This window comes from Geotrypetes seraphini, chromosome 2, assembly GCF_902459505.1.
Source record: "Geotrypetes seraphini chromosome 2, aGeoSer1.1, whole genome shotgun sequence".
In the NCBI taxonomy this organism is placed as follows: Eukaryota; Metazoa; Chordata; class Amphibia; order Gymnophiona; family Dermophiidae; genus Geotrypetes; species Geotrypetes seraphini.
In genome coordinates, this window is record NC_047085.1 from 430,843,238 (window position 1) to 430,866,279 (window position 23,042).

Here is a 23,042-nt window from a genome sequence, read left to right on the forward strand (position 1 = left end):
AGCTGTTATAGTCTTACTTTCTGGTCAATGGAGCCCTGAATGGAAGATTGGCATAAGGGATGCCCACTCCCTTCCACCACCGGGGTCCCCCCGACACCCCTGACAAGCTCCCAACACCTGCGGCAGGAAGGATGCCCATTCCCTCCTGCTGTCGGCCCCCCCTTGATGCCCCCAACAAACTATGGATACCGGCCTCTCCTCAGCATATCCCAGGATGCACCGGGAAGGGGAAGGCCCGCTATTTTGGAGAGGTGGGCCTGGTGGCCAGAGGGAATTGGCATCCCTCTGTCCGGCATTCCTCCTAAAGGTATGGGGAGGGCGGTATCAGGGGAACAGGATGGGAGGTTGTCAGGGGTCAGGGAACCTCGTTGATAGGAAGAAGTGGGCATCCCTCCTGACGTGGGTGTCCGGAGGATGTTGCGGTGGCTGACGGCAGGATGGAGTTAGCATCCCTGTTGCTGCGGGTTTCAGGAGTTTGTCAGGGGTGGCCGATTGCAGGAGTGGGCATCCCTCCTACTGCGAGTGTCCAGAATTTGTCAGGGGTGTTGGGGGGTGAACGGCTGTTGTGGCAGTGGGACGGAATGGGCATCCCTTCTGCCGACTTTGTGTGTGGGGGGGGGAGGGTCCAGGCAGCGGCAATTTTTGAAGGGAACATGTGCACCTACTTTCCCTTTGAGAATTAGCCCCCAGTCCATGCGTTCAAGTATCCACAGACTTTGCAAGCACCCTTGTTTTGTGATAATTGCCCCCAGAAAAGAAGTTTTTCTCATTAAACGCCAAGGTAATTTTACTATGCAATCCTAAAGGTGATGACATGTAAAATGTCCAGTGTCTGAGTGGCTGTCTGTGTAGTGTAAAAGTAACATAGTAAATGATGGCACAGTGTGGTCATCTAGTCTGCCCAACAGTCAAGGCAATATTGAACCAACAAACCAGTAATTATTCATTTTACTTGCTAAGTTTCAGTATAAGATGTCTTCTCCCTCCCATCAAGATAGGTAAGATTGGAATGTGGTATAAGTCTCCATCTTGCTGCATATGGGACTGAGACCATAGAAGTCTGTCTGGCATCGGCTATACTGCCCCACTGCTGGAGTCACCGTCACAGCTAACGCCTGCCCCTCCCGATCCATCTTGCCATATATATATATGCCATATATATATACAGTGGTGCCTCACACAACGAACTTAATTGGTTCCAGGAGCAAGTTTGTTATGTGAAACGTTCGTTATGTGAAACGCGTTTTCCCATAAGAATACATGTAAAAAAAAATAATTCGTTCTGCAGCATAAAATATGCTAAGATGACATAAAAAAAGATAAATTTTTGGTTATTATTTTTATTTAGATACATCTAAAAACATAATTGTTTTTTAAAACAACACACATTTTTTAAATTTAAAGACAGACTAAGTAGAGTCTAATTTTACAGTGAGAGAGGGCAGAGTCTCAGCGGCAAAAACTGGGACTTAACTGTTCATTTTTTTTTTTTCTACCGTGTTTCCCCGATAAGGCAGGGCCATCAAATAAGACAGCCCCCCCTTTTTAGAAAAAAATGTAAAATAAGGCACCCCCCCGCAAATAAGCCACCCACCGATACCTGCGCTTACCCGAATCGGGTGGTACGGTGGGTGACTCCGTGTGGTCCCTGGCACCCCCGACACGATCGGGGCAAGAGGGAGCTCAAGCCCTCTTGCCCCCCGACTCCCCGACACGATCGGGGCAAGAGGGAGCTCAAGCCCTCTTGCCCCCCCGACTCCCCGACACGATCGGGGCAAGAGGGAGCTCAAGCCCTCTTGCCCCCCGACTCCCCGACACGATCGGGGCAAAAGGGAGCCCAAGCCCTCTTGCCCCGCCGATTCCCCAACTCCCCGACAATATCGGGCCAGGAGGGAGCCCAAGTCCTCCTGGCCACGGCGACCCCCTAACCCCACCCTGCACTACATTACGGGCAGGAGGGATCCCAGGCCCTCCTGCCCTCGACGCAAACCCCCCTCCCCCCAACGACCGCCCCCCCCAAGAACCTCCGACCGCCCTCCCAGCCGACCCGCGACCCCCCTGGCCGACCCCCACGACACCCCCAACCCCCTTCCCCGTACCTTTCTGTAGTTGGCCGGACAGACGGGAGCCAAACCCGCCTGTCCGGCAGGCAGCCATCGACGGAATGAGGCCGGATTGGCCCATCCGTCCCAAAGCTCCGCCTACTGGTGGGGCCTAAGGCGCCTGGGCCAATCAGAATAGGCCCGGGAGCCTTAGGTCCCTCCTGGGGGCAGGGCCTGAGGCACATGGTCGGGTTGGGCCCATGTGCCTCAGGCCCCGCCCCCAGGAGGGACCTAAGGCTCCCGGGCCTATTCTGATTGGCCCAGGCGCCTTAGGCCCCACCAGTAGGCGGAGCTTTGGGACGGATGGGCCAATCCGGCCTCATTCCGTCGATGGCTGCCTGCCGGACAGGCGGGTTTGGCTCCCGTCTGTCCGGCCAACTACAGAAAGGTACGGGGAAGGGGGTTGGGGGTGTCGTGGGGGTCGGCCAGGGGGGTCGCGGGTCGGCTGGGAGGGCGGTCGGAGGTTCTTGGGGGGGGCGGTCGTTGGGGGGAGGGGGGTTTGCGTCGAGGGCAGGAGGGCCTGGGATCCCTCCTGCCCGTAATGTAGTGCAGGGTGGGGTTAGGGGGTCGCCGTGGCCAGGAGGACTTGGGCTCCCTCCTGGCCCGATATTGTCGGGGAGTTGGGGAATCGGCGGGGCAAGAGGGCTTGGGCTCCCTTTTGCCCCGATCGTGTCGGGGAGTCGGGGGGCAAGAGGGCTTGAGCTCCCTCTTGCCCCGATCGAGTCGGGGGGGCAAGAGGGAGCCAGGCGGAGAGAGGGCAGTTAAGCAGTGCCTGCGCGGAAGGATGCAGCTCGGGCGACTTCGTTGTGTGAAACGAAGTTCGTTGTACGGATCAAGACATAAAGTTCGTTGTGCGCAGCGTTCGCTGTGCGAGGCGTCCGTTATGCGAGGCACCACTGTATATATATATAGGACAAAAACTGTTAAAGTCCATCTGGCATTGTCTTCACTTCGTCACTGCTGCAGCTTCCATTTAAGCATCACTCCTGTGCATCATAAATGAAGTTATAGTTTTTGATCTGTCAAGTACTATCCTCTTTCTACTTAGGAATCTTTTGTGTCTATCCCATGTATTTTTGACCTCCGTCACTGTTTTTGCCTCCTTCACCTCTATAAGGAGGGCATTCCAGGCATCAACCACCCAATTCATGTAGAAGTATTTGCTGACATTATTGCTAAGTCTACCACCTCACAACTTCATATTATGTCCTCTAGTTTTACTGCTTCTCCATCTCTGGAATAGACCTATTTTGTAGATTAACACCCTTCAAGTATTTAAACCTCTATATCATATCTCCTCTATCCCTTCTTTCCTCTAGGGCTGTGTTCTTCAACCGCCGGTCCATAGAAAATTCCTGCTGGTCCATGCAGGGCCAGCGAAATCATGGGGAGCCTCCGACAGTGGCTTTCTCCCCTCCCAACAGCTCTCAGTACTTGCCAGTGCAGTGATTCACTGGGGCTTTTGCTGAGTCACGGCTCACCTCTGATGATGCAACTTCCTCTTTCCTCGGAGGTGGTGTGACCCATCAAAGGACCCAAGAGCTGCCTAAGTGAATCGCTGCTGCAGACAAGTACTGAAAGCTGCTGGGAGGAGAGTGGAGGGAAGGAGAGGAAGCCACTGTTGGAGGCTGGGAAGCTGCTGGATAAAGGGAGAGCTGCTATTGGACCTGGAGGGAGGAAGAAGGAGAGATGCTGCTGGGGGGGGAAGGAAGGGAAGAGTTACTGTTGGATAGGGGGAGGAGGGAAGGGAAAAGGGAAAAAAGAAAGGAAACAGCTGGCAGGGAGATTAGAGGAGGGGAAGGGGTCAGGTTGGAATGGAGAGATCAGATGAGGGAAAGGGGAGAGACAGAGGAATGAGAGAGTACAGAGAGATTGATGCTGGGAAGGGGGTCAGCAGAGAAATAAGGAGAGAGGGACAAAGATGCTAGATCTGATGTAGCAGAGATAAAAATGAAGAGCAGTGAAGCTGGAATGAATCATGTAAAAAGGAGAGAGGGGGGCCAGGCTGGATTGAAAGGGGAGAGAGGCATAGAAAGAAGGCAGATACCATAAGGAAGGGGGAGAGGGCAGACAGTGGATGGAAAGGGCAGATGCTGGATTCAAGAAACAGAGAGGGCAGATGCTGGAAGGAAGAGAGTGAAAAGAAGTTGAAAGCAGAAACCAGAGAAGACAAAAGGTATAAAAAGAATAATTTTATTTCTATTTTGTGAATAGACTATATCAGTTTTGAAATATATATCCTGCTAGAGCTGGTGTTAGACATAACTTGGGACTGCAAAGTCCAGGCAGTGCTTCTTTAGCTTCCAGCTGGCTTAGGGCTCTCTCTGACCAGGGGGCAGTTGCCCTAGTTGCACTCCCCTAACACTATTCCTGTCATGTGTGACTGTGGTATTCTGTTAGCATGATATTTCTGTGTAGCATTCTGTAATAATTTGGCTTATTCAGTTTTCTTGATAGTAGAGGGGATATATGTGAAGGGGAGGAGAGACAGGGATTTTGTTGATCCTTGCTCTGTGTTATTTGTATTTATAAAATGACAATTGTACAGAATATTGTTTCTTTTTATACTTTAATAAAATATATTCAATATAAAATAATAACTGAGGCTTGTGCAGAAGGGATCAGATAGTTTGCAGAGACCGAGCTTGCGGAGACCGGGCGGAAACTGTTTTTTAAAAAATTTCAGTCTTAGTAGTTTGCCGGTCCACAAAATAATTCTTTTATTTCCACCAGTCCATAGATATGAAAAGGTTGACGTACACTGCTCTAGGGTATACATATTCAGGTATTTAAGTCTTTTCCCATATATCTCTTGGTGCAATCCAGATATCATTTTTATTGCCTTTTTCTGGACCACTTCAGCTTCTTATATCCATAGCAAGATACAGCCTCAAGAACTGAACACAATATTCAAGTGGGGTCTCACTAATGACTTGTTCAGGGGCACTAACACCTCACTTTTTCTGCTGACGATTTCTCTTTCTATGCACCCCAGCATCCTTCTGGCTACGGTCATTGTTTTGTCACATTGTTTTGCTGCCTTGAGATTCTCAGACAATATCACGCCAAAGTCCCTCTTACTGTTCATGCATATCAGCTTCTCACCACCAAGAATAGAGTATGCAGCTCCTTTGGATTTTTACTTCCTAAGTGCATCACTCTGCACTTGGATCTGCTTTTCTTGTTGCAAGAACTACATTTACTATTGCTCTACAACTGAAGTACAGTGCATTCCCCAATAGCATGGAGTGACTCTTTCCATGCACATGTTTTTCCTCTTTCATATTTGATGGGTATTTGCAGTAGGACACTGCCCCTCATCTCTAAGCTTTATTCTGCAGCTCCTCGGTATCACTTCTCTTCTCTCTCTCCTTTGGTGGGAACTCCATTTGTCAGAGAAGTCACTCTTATCTGTACCCTTCTCCTCCACCACCAGCTCCAAACTCTGTTCCTTCCATCTTGCTGCACTGTACGCCTGTAATAGACTTATGAGTCAGCATGTCATGCTCCGACTCCAGCCCTAGAGTCCAGACTAGATCCACTCTGTTTGTGAACTGAAGATGGAAATAACTGTATGTTAACATAAAATGCCCAAATTGTATGCTAAACTTGATTCTGTATATCTAACGTTACTGTGCACGTGCAAATTCATAATTTGTTTGTCTATGCATTATGTATATCAGCCTTGTTACCCGTTCTGAGCTCATTGGGGAGGATGGAATATAAAATTAACCAAATAAACTAAATAAATACATTACATTAGGGATTTCTATTCCGCCATTACCTTGCAGTTCAAGGCAGATTACAAAAGAATTATTACAACAAGAACTTACAAAAAAAAAAAAAAAATTGGTCATTTTCAAAAGGAGTAAGAAATGGGTAAGGTTATTTGTTTAGGGTAGTTGGCTTTAGTGAGAGGTGGATTTTGAGACTTGCGGTATTATTTCTTTTTTCAGAGTTTTCTTGAAGAGTATGGTCTTTATTTCTTTTCTAAAAGTCTTGTAGTCGAGGGATGCTGTCAGTAGATTGGCGATTTGGTTGTCTAATTGGGCTGCTTGAGTGGCCAGGAGGCCATCATATAGTTTTTTCCATTTGACCTCCTTAATTGGGGGGTTTGAGAATGGGGTGTGAGTTTTCCTATGTCTGGTTACGGTGCTGTGGATGAGGCGGTTATTCAGGTAGTTTGGACTGTCTCCATATAAAGTCTTAAATAGTAGGAAGTAGAATTTAAATTTTAACCCTTTCAGGACCAAGGGACATATTTGTCCCATAACTTTAAAATCCTATAAATTTTGATTGGGATAGTCTACAGTTCTAAATTTGATATGTACGGATTCCATATGATACTGCCTTTATGTAAACAAACTGGTTCCGACATTCATTCATTAGCGTCGTTGCCAGATTGACGAGAAGATTCACTTGCCACACTGTCCATAAGCCAGAAGTGTGATTTAAAAAAAAAAAAAAAAATGATATTTCACAAAAAAAATCAATTTTTTGGCATCTGCAAGCCCTTTTTACCATAAAAATGTCGTCAAAACCACAAAAATTGGCCTACGATCCTTATGGTCCTGAAAGGGGTATTCTTGCTGGGATTGGAAGCCAGTGCGATTGGAGATATGCTTCTGCATTTAAAAGGTTGCTTTTACCTATTAACTTCCCCTTATTCATCTGCTCAATACCCTTGTTTTAATCACTCCCATAATAAATGTAACACCCCAATCCCTTACTTGTCCTATTTGTCTGTCCTGAATAGACTAATTGCTCTGTTTATGTCTAGTAGTGCTATAGAATGATACATAGTAGAGAATGACACGGGGACAAATTTTTCCCCGTCCCCGTAGGAATTCAATTTCCCTGTAACATCCCCTCATGTTTTGCCCTGTCCCTGCCCCATTCCTTAACCGCACAAGCCTCGAACACTTATGATTTTAAAGTGTTTGAGGCTTGTGCAGATGAGGATGGAACTTGCAGGAATGAGGCAAGGACAGGAAAAGAACTTGCGGGGAAGGGATGGGAAAATGAGTTCCCGCAGGGTCAGGGAAAAATTTGTGCTCGTGTCATTCTCTAGTATTAGTAGGAATAGCAGTATACTGTAGATACCAAACATAAACTATATCCCAAAACAGTTCTTTTCTCAGCAGTGAGTGGAATAAATTAAATTCCAATGTTCAAAAAGTACATTAGAGCAATGCTGAATATATGTGTATAGCGTGGTGACTGCAGCAGACCTGAACAGATAGCTGAAAATTGCAGCTATTCAGATAACTTTGCTGCTCCACCATTCCTCTGCCTCTTTGCTATATGGACAGCGTTGGCCTTTACATGTTCACTGACCACTAGTCTGTTCGAATATTGACCCAAATCTGTCAGAAAACCATGAGCTGAAAATCAGTTTTGTCTGTAGAATATTAAGGATGTCGTTTCGTTTTCATTTTTTAACTCTACAAAACAATTTCAAAAGGGATGAGATTCTGTGGGAATGTTATTATTGGCAACTAGTGTAATGCCAGTTGTATTTGCCCCAGACAGATATTTTTCCCATGGCATGGCAAATGGAAAAAAGATGTCATTAAGGCTGGGGGAGGAGGGGTACATAATTCAGGCACAAATTTATATTTATATACTCAAGGAACCTTTAAAAAAAAAAAGAAAGAGTTTATAGAATTTATAATGTGGAATTGTTGTGTTTCTGTTCCTTCTCATCTAATAAAGACCATCAAAAATTGTTCATGCATTATTTCAGAAAATGTGTATGTTATCCCTAAGGAAAGTTGGAACTCAACGGTGTGACCTCACCTTGAGTATTGCATTAGTTCTGGTCTCCTTATCTCAAAAAAGATATAGTGGCACTACAAAAGGTTCAAAGAAGAGCAACCAAGATGATAAAGGGGATGAAACTCCTCTCATATGAGGAAAGAATAAAGAGGTTAGGGCTCTTCAGCTTGGAAAAGAGACAGCTGAGGAGAGATATGAATGAAGTCTACAAAATCCTGAGTGGTGTAGAATTAGAATGTCCAGAGATGACCAGGAATTACCAGAGTGAGTGACCAGTGGCAACCAGAGGGACCGGCAATGCCTGGAACGATCTATGGTGGCCCGAGAGACCAGGAATGTCATGTGATGAAAGTGTTAGAACAGTGCCTGGAAGAGCAGAACAGACTGGGAGTGAGGAGGTGAAGGGCAATGACCGCTCGATCCGTTCACACTAATATAAGCATTATCCCTTCATTCTAAAACTTGGCACCTAATGTAAGCCACCATGTGTGCACGGATGTTATAGAATAATAGCATCAGCTATTAAATTTCTCGGATAGTCAGCTAAGTCATGCGATATATCTGGCTAGTTAGGTTAAATCTTGCAATTGTGCTAGGTACTTGTGATCTAGACTGGCCACTGTGGAAAAAGGATACTGGGCTAGATGGATCACTGGTCTGACCCATTATGGCTGTTCTTATGTACAAATGCATATAACTGTCAACTTTAGGTGCCAGTATATACAGCAGCCTTTGACATGACATCATTACTTAGGCCTAACGTTAGACTTGCATATGCCACATAAGCCCTATTCTGTAACTGCATTTAGGCACTATCTGGCCGATATTCAATGCTAGTTACCCAGCCAGGAATAGCTCTTATCTAAATAGTGCTTAGCTGGATAAGCACTAACATTCAATGCTGGCCCTGATATGTCGAATGGTTTGCCAGGGATTTTACATTTTTCTGATATGTTGGGCTTTAGAAAGTTCTTAGAAACCCATTTCTTTGTTCAGGCATTTAATTGAAAATTGGTATTTTTTTGTATTTGGGATTATTTTAGTTGGTTTGGTTGATGAATATGTTTGTTTATTTTTACTGTTTTTGTGCATTTTAATGATTTTGGATGTTGTAAGCGGCCTAGGTTTTAGGCGGTTAATAAATATTTTAAATAAATAAATAAGATGACCACTGAATACTGGTGCTTAACAGCTAGCAGGCTATATCACATGACTTAGCAGGTATACAAGAACTTTAAAGCACTAGCCAGCTAAGTTTAGTGGCCAAATTGGGCTATGTAAATAACTGGTCTACCTTTGCCCACAAACTGGCCAGTGCTGAATATCTGGGCCCAGCATCGACCCCGGGAGTCAGCCCAGCTAACTCCGGCAGTCCAAATATCAGCCCCCATGTTTATAGAATAGTGCCTAAGTGCATTTGCAAGCATAACTACAAGTTAGCACAAATTAGCACAAACTAATGTCACTTAAGGGCTATTATTGGTACTTAATGCCAATTTAACAATTAACCTCCCCTTCTACTAAGCCAAGGCAGAGGTTTCTACTGTGGCCTGAGGTGTTTAATGCTTCGATGCTGCTCCGCACTCATAGGAATTCTATGAGCGTTGGAGCAACATTGGAACATTTAGCACTCTGGGCCGCAGTAGAAAATTGTACTGCAGCTTAGTAAAAGGGGGGGGGGGGGCATAAGTTAGGCCTACAACTGTAACTTGCACGCCTAGATTTGTGTGCTAGTTTTAAATTTGGGCACCAAACTTTATAGAATCCAGGGGATAGTGCATAGGGGACATACATATAGCTGAGCTATGGGTGTGTTGCCAAGGATGCACACAACAGAATACTATCTATTCTATAGGTTGTATGACGCACATACCATCGTACACCAGCCATTGATCTGTCATAAGTGGGCATGCCTAAATTTGGATACGCCAGTGAGGTTTTGCAATAGCATTCTGTAACAGCTTAGGAATGCCCTGAAGCCATTATGGAATTGGCGCTAAACGTGATCTATTGTAGCGCCTATATTTTAGTGCTATTATAGAACCACCCCCTTCTTGTGGTGGTCTTCACAGCACTCATTCGCTGTAAAGGCCATCAGTCAACTATTCAGAACTAGTCCAAAACTGTACTTTTTTGTGTATGTAATTGCTCACCTAATGTCTGTCTGTATGAGGCCCTCCATCCACCTCGTGTTGTAGAAGAATCCGTCCTAAAGACCAGGAGCAAACTAGTATTGATGCTCTTCAGAACTGGCGGAAGAACATTGCCACAGAACTTGCCGAGTGATGTAGCGTTGATATTTGGACCGTCATACACGGCCACATAATCGAAGACACAATCTGGTGATACTTCAAGATCAAACTGATTGAACCTGTAAACATTTAATGATCTGTGTGTTACACTCAAAGTTCAGGAAACACGTAATAGACATAACACATTTTAGAAATACAGACTGAAAATGATTCATTAATTCTGAATGATGGAATTTTAGGTAGACTGATGGAGTACCAGTTCTATAACAGCATCTGAGGATCCAGATTCCATTATAGAATATCAGTGTAAGTCGGCATCGGTACACCTACAATTTACATGCCAGCAATTATACCAGTAATAAATTTTCAAATAGCACTGGGTTTATGTATAATATTACAATGAGAACTTTAAATCAGCTATTTCAGCAATGGAACAAGTTATTCTCTTGTTCCACCAACTATTCTCATTCGCATACTTATCAATAAAATGCTGAGCTTTTAAAGACCCTCAGAAACACCACCTAAGACTCATTCCATTCATTGTCTTTAGGATTTAAGTGCTGTTTCCTCATCGGGGCATATATAAAAGCCTAGCTCTCTTTATTATGAAATATAATTTATTTTTTGTTCTTTAAGGTGACTATTAACTTATCTTATTGTGGTCTTCCGTTGAAGGGTATCTTAGCCAACATGTTTCACCAAATGGTTTTGTGAAGGTTGTAACCCCCTTATTCAACTATACGCCATCCATTTTGACCACAGGTTTGGATTTACGTTGTCAAAATGGATGGCGTATAGTTGAATAAGGGGGTTACAACCTTGACAATACCGTTTGGAGAAACATGTTGGCTAAGATACCCTTCAATGGAAGACCACAATAAGATAAGTTAATAGTCATCTTAAAGAATAAATTATATTTCATAATAAAGAGAGCTAAACTAAACTAAACTAAACCTTAGGTTTGTATACCGCGTCATCTCTGCGAGCGTAGAGCTCGGCACGATTTACAGAGTTAGGATAGAAAGGAACTACAATGAAGGGTTATAGGAGAGGAACTAAGAAGATAGAGAGGGACAAGGGTACCAGAGAGCAGGAGGTGATTAGATTTTTGAAAAGAGCCAAGTTTTCAAGTGTTTGCGGAAGGATTGGAGGGAGCTTGAATTTCTGAGCGGGGATGTGAGGTTGTTCCAGAGTTCTGTGGTTCTAAAGGGGAGGGATGTTCCAAGTTTTCCTGTGCGGGATATTCCTTTTGTAGAGGGGAATGATAGTTTCAGTTTTTGGGAGGGTCTGGTGGAGTTGGGGTTTGAGGAGTTCCAAAAGAGTGGGATGACGGGAGGAAGGATGCCATGTAGGATCTTGAAGGCTAAGCAGGCACATTTAAAGAGGACTCTGGAGTGTACTGGAAGCCAGTGAAGCTTGGACAGGAGTGGGGAGACGTGATCGAACTTGCCTTTTGCGAAAATAAGCTTAGTCGCGGCATTCTGAATTAGCTGAAGTCTATGGAGGTTTTTCTTAGTTAGGCTTATATAGATGGAGTTGCAGTAATCCAGTTTAGAGAGGATGGTGGATTGAACAAGGACGGCGAACTGAGAATGATGAAAGCAGGATCTCACTTTTCTCAGCATATGAAGGCTAAAGAAGCATTTTTTTACCAAGCAGTTGAGGTGATCATTGAAGGAGAGAGAGGAGTCTATGATGATGCCTAGGACTTTGCTTGAAAACTCAAGCTGAAGAATGGGGCCGGAAGATAGTGGGATGGAGGTGGGTAAATGATCTAATGTTGGGCCAAGCCAAAGTAATTTTGTTTTGGATTCATTCAGTTTCATTTGTACAGATTGGGCCCAGGATTGGAGGTTCATTATACATGCGGATATGTTCTCAGAGAGGTTAGTGAGGTTCGAGTCGGTCTCGAGGAGGATGAGGATGTCGTCAGCGTAGGTGTAGAGAGTTTCAAGGGGGGATAGATGAAGGAGTTTCAGAGAGGACATGTAGATGTTGAAAAGGATAGGAGAGAGGGGTGAGCCTTGCGGGACTCCACATATCGGCTTCCAGGGAGGGGATGAGGTACCGTTTATGTTAACGGTGTAGGAGCGGAAGCGTAGGAATTTCGAGAACCAATCTAGGACTGTGGAACTTATGCCTATTTCGGAGAGTTGAAAGATTAGGATATCATGATGGATGACATCGAAAGCAGCGGAGAGGTCGAATTGTAGAAGAACATCGAATTTGTTGCGAGAATGGAGTTGTTGCACCTTAGAGATTAGTGAGGCCAATAGGGATTCGGTGCTGAGGTTGGGTCTGAAGCCGAATTGGTGGGGTAGGAGAATAGAGAATCTTTCTAGGTAGGATGAGAGTTGAGTGGATATGATAGATTCTAACAACTTGGTTAGGAGGGGAATGTTTGCTATTGGATCGTAGGCTTTTATATATGCCCCGATGAGACAGCACTTAAATCCTAAAGACAATGAATGGAATGAGTCTTAGGTGGTGTTTCTGAGGGTCTTTAAAAGCTCAGCATTTTATTGATAAGTATGTAAATGAGAATAGTTGGTGGAGCAATTATACCAGTCATAGTCCTGATACAAATATGGGTGCATAAATGTAGAAAAGGCAGGTATAACTTAACAGTATTCTGTAATGGATGCACATATGTGGGAAGCTGGTAAAGGGGATGGAACTCCTCTCATATGAGAAAAAACTAAAACAGTTAGGGCTCTTCAACTTGGAAAAGAGACAGCTGAGGGTGAGATATGATTAAAGTCTACAAAATCCTGAGTGGAGTAGAGCGGGTACAAGTGGATCAATTTTTCACTCCGTCAAAAATTACAAAGACTAGGGGGCACTCGATAAAATTGCAGGGAAATACTTTTAAAACCAATAGGAGAAAAATTTTTTCACTCAGAGAATAGTTAAGCTCTGGAACGCCTTGCCAGAGGATGTGGTAAGAGCGGATAGTGTAGCTGGTTGTAGCCCTTTCAGGACCAAGGGACATATTTGTCCCATAACTTTAAAATCCTATAAATTTTGATTGGGATAGTCTACAGTTCTAAATTTGATATGTACGGATTCCATATGATACTGCCTTTATGTAAACAAACTGGTTCCGACATTCATTCATTAGCGTCGTTGCCAGATTGACGAGAAGATTCACTTGCCACACTGTCCATAAGCCAGAAGTTTGATTTTTTAAATAAAAATAATGATATTTCACAAAAAAAAAATCAATTTTTTGGCATCTGCAAGCCCTTTTTACCATAAAAATGTCGTCAAAACCACAAAAATTGGCCTACGATCCTTATGGTCCTGAAAGGGTTAAGAAAGGTTTGGACAAGTTCCTGGAGGAAAAGTCCATAGTCTGTTATTGAGGAAGACATGGGGGAAGCCACTGCTTGCCCTGTATCGGTAGCATGGAATATTGCTACACCTTGGGTTTTGGCCAGGTACTAGGGACCTGAATTGGCCACTGTGAGATCAGGCTACTAGGCTTGATGGATCATTGGTCTGACCCAGTAAGGCTATTCTTATGTTCCTATGTCCTTTCAGGTACACACTATAGCACTTACAGTATGTGTGCATAGACAGAACAGTGCCTAGGGTGCTTACACATGCTCTATGGGGCTGATATTAAGCGCCAACAGGCTAAGTAATAGTAGCCAAAGATAGACCTGTTTTTTGTGCAGCTCAATTTGGATGGTCAGTGCTTCAAACTTGGCAGCTACTGTGCAATATAGCCAGTCTTGTTTAAGCCACTGTACAGCATTACGTATGTCTGATAGCGCTAAAGAAATGATAACTACTAGCATTAGTAGTAATTTCAAAATTCCATCTGGGAACATACTTTTCCTCCCAAAATATCTCCTCTCAATGCAGCTAAAAATCTATATGTTATTTTGCAATGCATAGACTTTTAGCCACAACGGGAAAAGTCAATTTTCAGACATCTGATTAAATAGCTCTGAAAATTACCCTCTTTATATCAATGGGAAGTGTGTGGTGCAGTGGTTAGAGCTGCAGCCCCTGTGCCCTGGAGCTGTAGGCTCAAATCCCGCACTGCTCCTTCTGACCCTGGGCAAGTCACTTAATCCCCCAGTGCCACAGGTACATTAGATAGAGTGTGAGCCCACTGGGACAGATGGGGAAAAATGCTTGAATACCTGAATAATTTGTAATATGCATAGAATTGTAGGATATGTGAAATATAAATAAATAAATACAGTCCCTTAAGTCTCTGAAAATTTACCCAACAGTATCTTAACAATTTTGCACACAAAAACTGAATAAGAAATTGGATAGTTGCTCCTCGAAATTGGATAGTTGCTCCTCAAAACATTCATCCCACATAGTATCATCACCTCTCTCAATTCGAAAACACAATTAACAGCAACACCCAATCATCATTGGTTCTCAGTAGTAGACTTCTTGTTAAAAGGTTTTAGTTTCTTGATTGTTCTAGTTTTTTGATCGTGCATCATGTACCCTCTGTGCCAGTATAATGTTCTATGCTGGTGTGGCTGCTTGTTTTGAAATGTTTTTTTATATTATTCTCAGTTGATTGTACTTCTATGTCTGTATATTACTCGGTTGCCTTTGTATTTCTTGTATGCCCTTTATGTCTTTGGTTGACCTCAATAAACATGATTTACAAAAAAAAAAAACCCTAAAATGTTTTACAAATAATTTATCTTTAATGACATACTTGAGTTCCACCACTTTGTTGTTTTGAGCTGTGATAAGGTATGAGCAATTCATGTTGTTGTGGTAATCAGTGAAGGAGTGTGTAGGGCTTCCCACAGTGCCATAAGATCTATTGAATGTGCCCCCACAAGCTGCAATAAAACAGAGATAAATTATTTAATATGTGGCTCAGAATTTGCTAGAAATAACCAAAAAGGGTAAAGACAAACCTCAAAGCAGCCACAAGAATGTGAAATGGGGGAAAGGGAAATGGGGGGTGAGTGGGAAATTTGATACACTGCCTTGCTGTGGGGCAGTGGAGGGTTGAGTGACTCTCCTGGGGTCACAGGGAGCTGTGGTGGGAATTGAACCCACTTCCCCCTGGTTCTCAGACCTCTGCACTTAGCATTAAGCTACCCCTCTACCCCAGATCATCCAGAATCTTTGTAAGATCCAGCTAGGGTTACCAGATTTTTGGGACCGAAAATCCAGACCCGTCCTTTCCGCTCGAGTCACACTTCGTTCCGCCCCAGCCCCACACCCCTCAACCTGTTCGCTTGTTGGGACGACATCTGCGCTTGTGCTGGTTTGGCATGAAGTCACCGTGTTGCATCCGCCCATGTGCAGATGCCATCCCGACATTGCTCATTGCTAGAAGCTTTTCAAAAAACGGACAACGTGCTGGGTTTTGAAAACGCCCGGACATGTCCTCGAAAAGGATGTGTTTCATTCTAAAATAGTTATTTCCACTGTATGCACCATCAGTCAAACAAAACTTATTTCTTTCATAAATTTCTCTGACTCCACTTCTGCCTTGTTCTTCCAGGAAAAATTTGATTAATCTTTCTATGCTAATGTAATTTTGAAAGTTTTTTTGTAATATCGCTGTCTGTATACAGTCTCTTTCTCTGTAAACCGCTCTGAACTGTTTGTGGTATTGTGGTATATAAAAATAAAGTTATTATTATTATTGAATGTGTATTTTCCCTAGCCTTAATGGGTTTTACAGAGTGTTCTGCATTTGTTGCGTCTTATCTAAAATATTCTGAAAATGGTCAATACCTTGACTTGGAGGTCCATTTTCCCACCTAGACTTCCAAAATTGTTTTTTACAGGTAGCCAATAAATATCAGGCCTTAAACTGGGAGCATCAATGTTAGGTCTGGTTAGATGAATTTTTTATCCTAAAACCTAGGCTTCTGGGTTCAGCTGAAACTTTGCCAAACATTAGGCATTTAAACCTGAGGAGATTAGGCCTGGCACTCAGCTTTCTTTAGAAAAGTAGGCTCTATGGGAGTAATTCTGTAAGTGGGCATCTCCATTTAGGTACCCCCCCCCCCCCCCAATACATGGTGAGATCCTAACTAAGCACCTAGATTCTATTATAGAATAATAATGTAACCTATGCCTGACATTTACATGCCTGCAGTTATACCAGCCATAGACCCTGCATAACTGCAGGCACAGACATATGTAACTGTCAGGTTGGTGTGCAAATGGGAGCCCAACCCACTGCCTGACATTCTCTGCCCAAGTGCATGGCCCCTTGCATTTATGCCTAATGCTATTTATATGCACCCATACAGATCAACACTTGGGCATCTTGGGAAAGTGTACCCTTACACATGTGAGTGCTTTAATTCTGCCAATTAATACATGCAAGGGTATGTGTAAATGCGGGCGTCCAGTTGTAGAATTGCCCTTCATATTTCCATGGTATGTACATCAACTCTTGACAGGAAGGAACAACCTTGTAGGCTATCATACTTCATGAGGAGCATTAATCTTGGATTGGCCACTATCCCAGGGAACAGAAAAAAGTATAAGTGGCTGCATGGTTTGTGTACGTCAACCCCTTTTTGTTTTAGGCTAAGGTTAGTTGCTTGGTAAGTCAGATAATTCTAGGGCATTTTTGTTTCTCCTTCATAATAACTTATAAGGCTCTGACACACATAAAGTAATAGTTCTTAGTTTATATTACACATCTAATCTTTCGTATGTACGTAAATATTATTGGGCATGACAGAGTTTTTCCCATGCTACTACTTTATGGCTTTAGAGCATCCTAACACATAATTCTGTAAGGAGGCACCTAGGAATGTGCCTTTTTGAAGCCTATGCTATTAAGAAAAATAGGTGTCTACTTCTCTTCATGGAATACAGATGTAAGCCACCTTGTGCAGTCGTGGACATTTATACCAGTCATAAAGCTTGTGTGAGAGCTCTCATGTAACTTGGAAAAGAACGTACCGTATGTAGATAAGATTTTATCATTTAAAATGCATGCATGTCTCGCATTTGAACATCTACCCACCCACATGCACTATTGCATCTTGGCATATACTTATAGATTGCCATGTAACTGGAAATGGCCATTTACATGCATATGAGTCGGGGCTGCAGCAGCTGGAAAGTCCGAGCTGATATCTGTCCCGTCTGGACTTTTGCCGTTGGGATTATTTAAAATATGCCGAGGCAACAAAGCTGCTTCAGGAAACTGGACTTCTGTCAGACTTATTTGATTTTTTTTTCCCATTGTTTTTACCACTATTGTTTTTATTTTATTAATTGAATTTCCCTGAATTCTATTGTTTAACGGTTCCTCCCTTCTATTCCTTTTTACATATTCATTTAGATATCATTTACATAGATGGTTCAGAGCGGCAGGAGTTTGTTTGTAGCCCAGATAAGCATTGCTAAACAGACTCTTCCCTGAAGCAGCGGGGATGTAATTTGATCCTGCGAAATGTAGGCCACGTTGGACTGAGAGTAGCAAGCAACATGTGACCATATAAATGTTGCATTTTAGGGGGGTAAATTATGTGGTAAGTGTGTGACCTGCTGGTGCGTCATCCATGACCCTCCCCCTATGAATGCCTTCTTGCAGTCACACACCATGGGCCATATTATATATACGGCACCATAAGTTAGACAGCAGTAGGCACCCTAGCACTGCCTATCCTAATTGTTTTACTTGACTTTAATCGAGGTGGTAATTGACTGGGTTATTTAAACCAATTAAAAACTCTTTAAAATAAAAGTAGGCGCTGGGAGGCATATTCAGCAAGATGCCTAATGGCATCTTATGTCTAAGTGGGTGTGGTTAGGGGGGGCAGAGCATGACTTGAGCACCATTAGGCACGATTCATTAAAGAACTTAGGCGTCTGCAGTGTAGACCAGTAAAACCATGGCCTACATTGCAGATGCCTAAGTGTTCTGGTAGGCACTGTTAACTGTAATTTTTTCAATGGCGCTTAAGCATGATTGACAGCCATTTTTGTAGGCGGCTGCTGATTTAGGCACTGTTTATAGGATCTAGCCATAGGTGTCCTGCACACTCATATTCTAGAATACTGCTGAATATACATAGGAGCCCTTATGTAACTGGCATAACTGCTAGAATCCTAAATCCTACGGGTTAATATTAAAAGTGATTTAACCAGCCAGAAATGGCCCCTGGCTGGTTAAAATCACCTATTTGGGACTAACTGTTAATTTTAAGTGGCAGTTAACTGGTTAGTGCCACTGAAAATAACTGATTAGCGCCGAACTGCAATCTGACTATTTTAGGTAGGATTACCAGATTTTCCAGAACTAAAATCCGGACCCATGGCCCTGTCCACAGGCCCATCCGCCCCCCGCCCAGTTCCACCCAATTCACGCCCTGTTCTACCCCCCAGCCCCGCAACCTCAACCTGTTCATTTGTCGGGAGGGCATCGCCGCTTATGCTGGCGTGACGCGACGTCACACGCATGCACGTAACATCGCCGTGTTGCATCCACGCAGGCACAGATGCCATCCCGATGTCGCTCCTAGCTGGAAGCTTTTTAAAACTCGGACAAAGTGCCGGGTTTTGAAAAGCTGTCTGGGGAAATCCAGACATCTGGTAACTCTATTTTAGGGGCCTTCCGGAGGTGGAGGCAGCACTTGGCCGGATAAGTGTCGATATTCAGCATTTAACTGGCCAGGTTTACTGCATAAAAGTCACTCCGATCTTTATGTGGTAACCTATAGCTCTGTGTTAGCCAGCTCTGCAATTCTGGATATTCAGTGTCAGGGCCCGGCATTGAATATGCATGAGTAAAGCTGGTGCTGGTGAGCAAAACACTGAGCACCAATATCAACCCTGCTTACATTTAAGTGCTAAAATTATAGAATGAGGGAGACTGCGCTTAAAGAACATCCTTTTGCTTCCAGTTTAAACAAACATCTTAAAATTCTATATTACTTGCTATTGATTTCCATTAGTATGGGTACTCACGAAGGACGTTGTATTTTGCCTCGAATCCATACCCTACAGTCGCAGAATCACTGTAGAAGTAGAGCAGCATTGGCCCCCTTGTGCTGACTGGTCCAGGGATGGTAGTGCCACACCTTTTGCTGATAAGGGATCCTATAGCACTTGACCCAGAGAAGATTTTAACGCCATCATTAAAACAGTCCGTACTAGCTACAAGAAAAGGACATTTGCAAAGTTCAAAACCATGCACTCATCTGTTTCCAATGTTTTCTGCTACTCACTCTCTAGTTATTTAGTTCTTCAGTTAGTGCATTTAAAATTATCTTACGGGCAGTGGTACCGATCTATTGAACTCTGCATTTTTGCCTTCCCTTACATTTGCCTCCTTTGGAAGAAAGGATTTCCCCAAGGAAGGAAAAGTGTTACCCCTTCAGCTCCTGTGGTGAGACTGGACTTGGCTCAGGTCTAATTAAGCGGCTGCTAGGAGTTATGCCAAAGAATGAAAAGTCAGCATCTCCCATGGTCTTAGATATTACGGAGCTCCAAGGAGCGCATGCAGCCTCTTTATCCTACTGTAGAAGCACTAGAGATATGGGAGGAACAGACAGAGGAACCATAGGACATCCGAATCAGGGGAAATTTTCTTTGGGTACAGAATGGTGAAATCCAAATCATAGTTTAACTGATGCTAGGGTCCACTTTAGGAATTAGCATCCAAGAAAAAGATCTAGTTGTCATTGTAGATCATACACTGAAGTCTTTATGTCCAGTGTACGGTGGCAGCCAAAACTGAAAACAAGATTCTAGGAATTATTAGGAAAGGGCTGGAAATTAAGATGAATATTATAATGCCTCTGTATTGCTCCATGGTGTGACCTCAGGCATGCAATTCTGGTCACCGTATCTCAAAAAAGACATAGTGGAGATAGAAAAGGTTCAAAGAAGAGTGACCAAAATAATTTATTTTATTTATTTAGATTTTTATCCTATCCTCCCAGTAGCTCAGAAGGGTCTACAAGTAAACATTCACAATGGAGTGTAATTGGACATACAAGATTATACAGTAGATTTAAATGTTTGGACATACATGACTGTGCAGCAGTTTAAATACAGGGACTATACAGCAAATTAGTTATTTGAGTACAGGCTGAGAGAGGACTATAGAGGAATTAGGGGGAAGATTAGAAAGGAGAAGGAAGAGTAGAGGTGGGGTTTAAGGGGAGGGGATAAAACCTCTCTCATATGAGGAAACACAGAGATAGAAACATGATGACAGATAAAGGCCAAATGGCCCAGCCACAGTAACCATTATCTCTTCCTCTCTCTAAGAGATCCTACATGTCTATTCTATGCTTTCTTGAATTCAGACACACCTCTCCACCACCTCTACCACCCTTTCTGTAAAAAAAAATATTTCCTTAGATTACTCCTGAGCCTATCACCTCCTTAACTTCATCCTATGCCCTCTCATTCCAGAGCTTCCTTTCAAATGAAAGAGAATCGACTCATGCATATTTACGCCACGTAGGTATTTAAACGTCTCTATCATAACTCCCTTCTTCCGCCTTTTCTCTAAAGTATAGATATTGAGATCTTTAAGTCTGTCCCCATTCGTCTTATGACGAAGACCACGCACCATTTTAGCAACCTTCCTCTGGACCGACTCCATCCTTTTTATATCTTTTTGAAGGTGAAGTTTCCAGAATTGTACACAATATTCTAAATGAGTTCTCACTAGAGTCTTATACAAGGGCATCAATACCTCCTTTTTCTTACTGACCATAGCTCTTCCTATGCACCCTAGCATCCTTCTAGCTTTCACCGTCACCTTTTCAACCTGTTTGACCACCTTAAGATTATCACAAAAAATCACACCCAAATCCAAATAAAGAGGTTAGGGCTCTTCAGCTAGGAAAGAGAAGGCTGAGGAGGGATATAATAGAGGTCTACAAAATCCTAAGTAGGTTAGAACAGGGAAAAGTAATCAATTTTTTACTGTTTCAAAATGTACAAAAACTAGGAGACACCTAATGAAGTCACATGGTAATACTTTTAAAACGAATAGGAGGAAATCTTTTTTCACTCAACAAATAGTTTAGGTAGGGAAATCATTGCAGGAGGATGTAGGTTTAAAGAAAGGTTTGAATATGTTCCTGCAGGAAAAGTCCATAGGCTGCTACTGAGAGAGAGAGACATGAGGGAAGCCACCGCTTGCCCTGGGATTGGCAGCATGGAATTTTGCTATTATTTGGGATTCTTCTAGATTAGATTGGCTACTGCTGGAAGCAGGATACTGCACTAGATGGACCATCAGTCTGCTCCAGTATGGCTATACTTATGTTAAGTCCAATATAAGCAAATGTAAGAATTTATCTCACATTCATGCCGTACTTCATTAACATAGAAACATAGAAATTGACGGCAGATAAGGGCCACGGCCCATCCAGTCTGCCCACCCTAATGACCCTCCCCTGCCTTTACTTTGCAAATAGATCCCATGTGTCGATCCCATTTGGCCTTAAAATCAGGCACGCTGCTGGCCTCAATCACCTGAAGTGGAAGACCATTCTAGCGATCAACCACCCTTTCGGTGAAAAAGAATTTCCTGATGTCACCGCGCAGTTTCCAGCCTCTGATTTTCCACGGATGTCTTCTTGTTGCCGTGGAACCATTGAAAAAGAAGATATCCTCCTCTGCATCGATTCGGCCCGTGAAATACTTGAACGTCTCGATCATGTCTCCCCTCTCTCTGCGCTCCTCGAGCGAGTATAGCTGTAATTTATCTAACCGTTCTTCGTACGGGAGATCCTTCAGTCCCAAGACCATCCGGGTGGCCATTCTCTGGACCGATTCCAGCCTCAGCACATCCTTACGGTAATGCGGCCTCCAGAATTGCACACAGTATTCCAGGTGCGGTCTCACCATGGATCTATACAAAGGCATAATGACTTCAGGCTTACTGCTGACGAAACCCCTGCGTATGCAACCTATAATTTGTCTTGCCTTGGAAGAAGCTTGCTCCACTTGATTGGCAGCCTTCATGTCCTCACTGACGATCACCCCTAAGTCCCGTTCTGCTACCGTTCTTGTTAGGATCTCGCCATTAAGGGTATAAGTCCTGCATGGATTTTGGGTACCCAGGTGCATAACTTTGCATTTTTTGGCATTGAAGCTGAGCTGCCATGTCTTAGACCAGTTCTCTAGTAAGAGTAGATCGTGCATCATATTGTCGGGCATTGAATTTTTATCTATTGTGCTTTTGCCCACTACATTGCTTAGTTTGGCGTCATCGGCAAATAATGTTATCTTACCTCGGAGCCCTTCTGCCAAGTCCCTTATAAAGATATTGAACAGTATCGGGCCCAAGACAGAGCCCTGGGGCACTCCGCTGATCACCTCCGTCATTTCAGAGGGGGTGCCGTTCACCATTACCCTTTGAACCCAACCTCCAAGCCAGTTCCCAACCCACTTCATCAATGTGTCGCCCAATTCTATGGAACTCATCTTGTTTAGCAACCTGCGATGAGGCACGCTATCGAATGCTTTGCTAAAGTCCAGGTATACAATGTCCAGGGACTCTCCAACATCTAGCTTCCCCGTCACCCAGTCAAAGAAGCTGATCAGGTTGGATTGGCAGGATCTCCCCTTAGTAAATCCATGTTGACGGGGAGAGGTTGAAGAGCGCTGACAGCGGCTCCGCCAAGACATCACTCAACTCCCTGAGCACCCTGGGGTGCAGGTTGTCCGGTCCCATTGCCTTGTAAACCTTGACCTTTGACAGCTCAACGTAGACACTGTTGGGCGTAAATTTGAAATCGCTAAATGGGTCAACTGAGTCAGCCCTTGTCTGTATCTGAGGGCCATGCCCCGGTGCTTCTCGGGTGAAGACAGAGCAGAAGTATTCATTTAACAGTTGGGCTTTTTCTGAGTCCTTTTCCACATAGTCTCCATCTGGTTTCCTAAGACGTACTATTCCCCCTGAGTTTTTACTTCT

General features: G+C 43.7%; 1 protein-coding gene across 2 annotated transcripts in view; it reads right to left on the reverse strand.

Moving 5' to 3' along the window:
* CUBN (cubilin) overlaps positions 1-23,042 on the reverse strand; it is a 494,825-nt gene that overhangs the window by 44,828 nt on the left and 426,955 nt on the right. For both annotated transcript variants that reach the window (XM_033931276.1, XM_033931275.1), the window contains exons 57-59: positions 19,070-19,258; positions 14,829-14,958; positions 10,034-10,251 (exon numbers count right to left, since the gene is read on the reverse strand). In XM_033931276.1, coding sequence (XP_033787167.1) covers positions 10,034-10,251; positions 14,829-14,958; positions 19,070-19,258 — 537 coding nt within the window. The remainder of the gene's footprint in view (positions 1-10,033; positions 10,252-14,828; positions 14,959-19,069; positions 19,259-23,042) is intronic.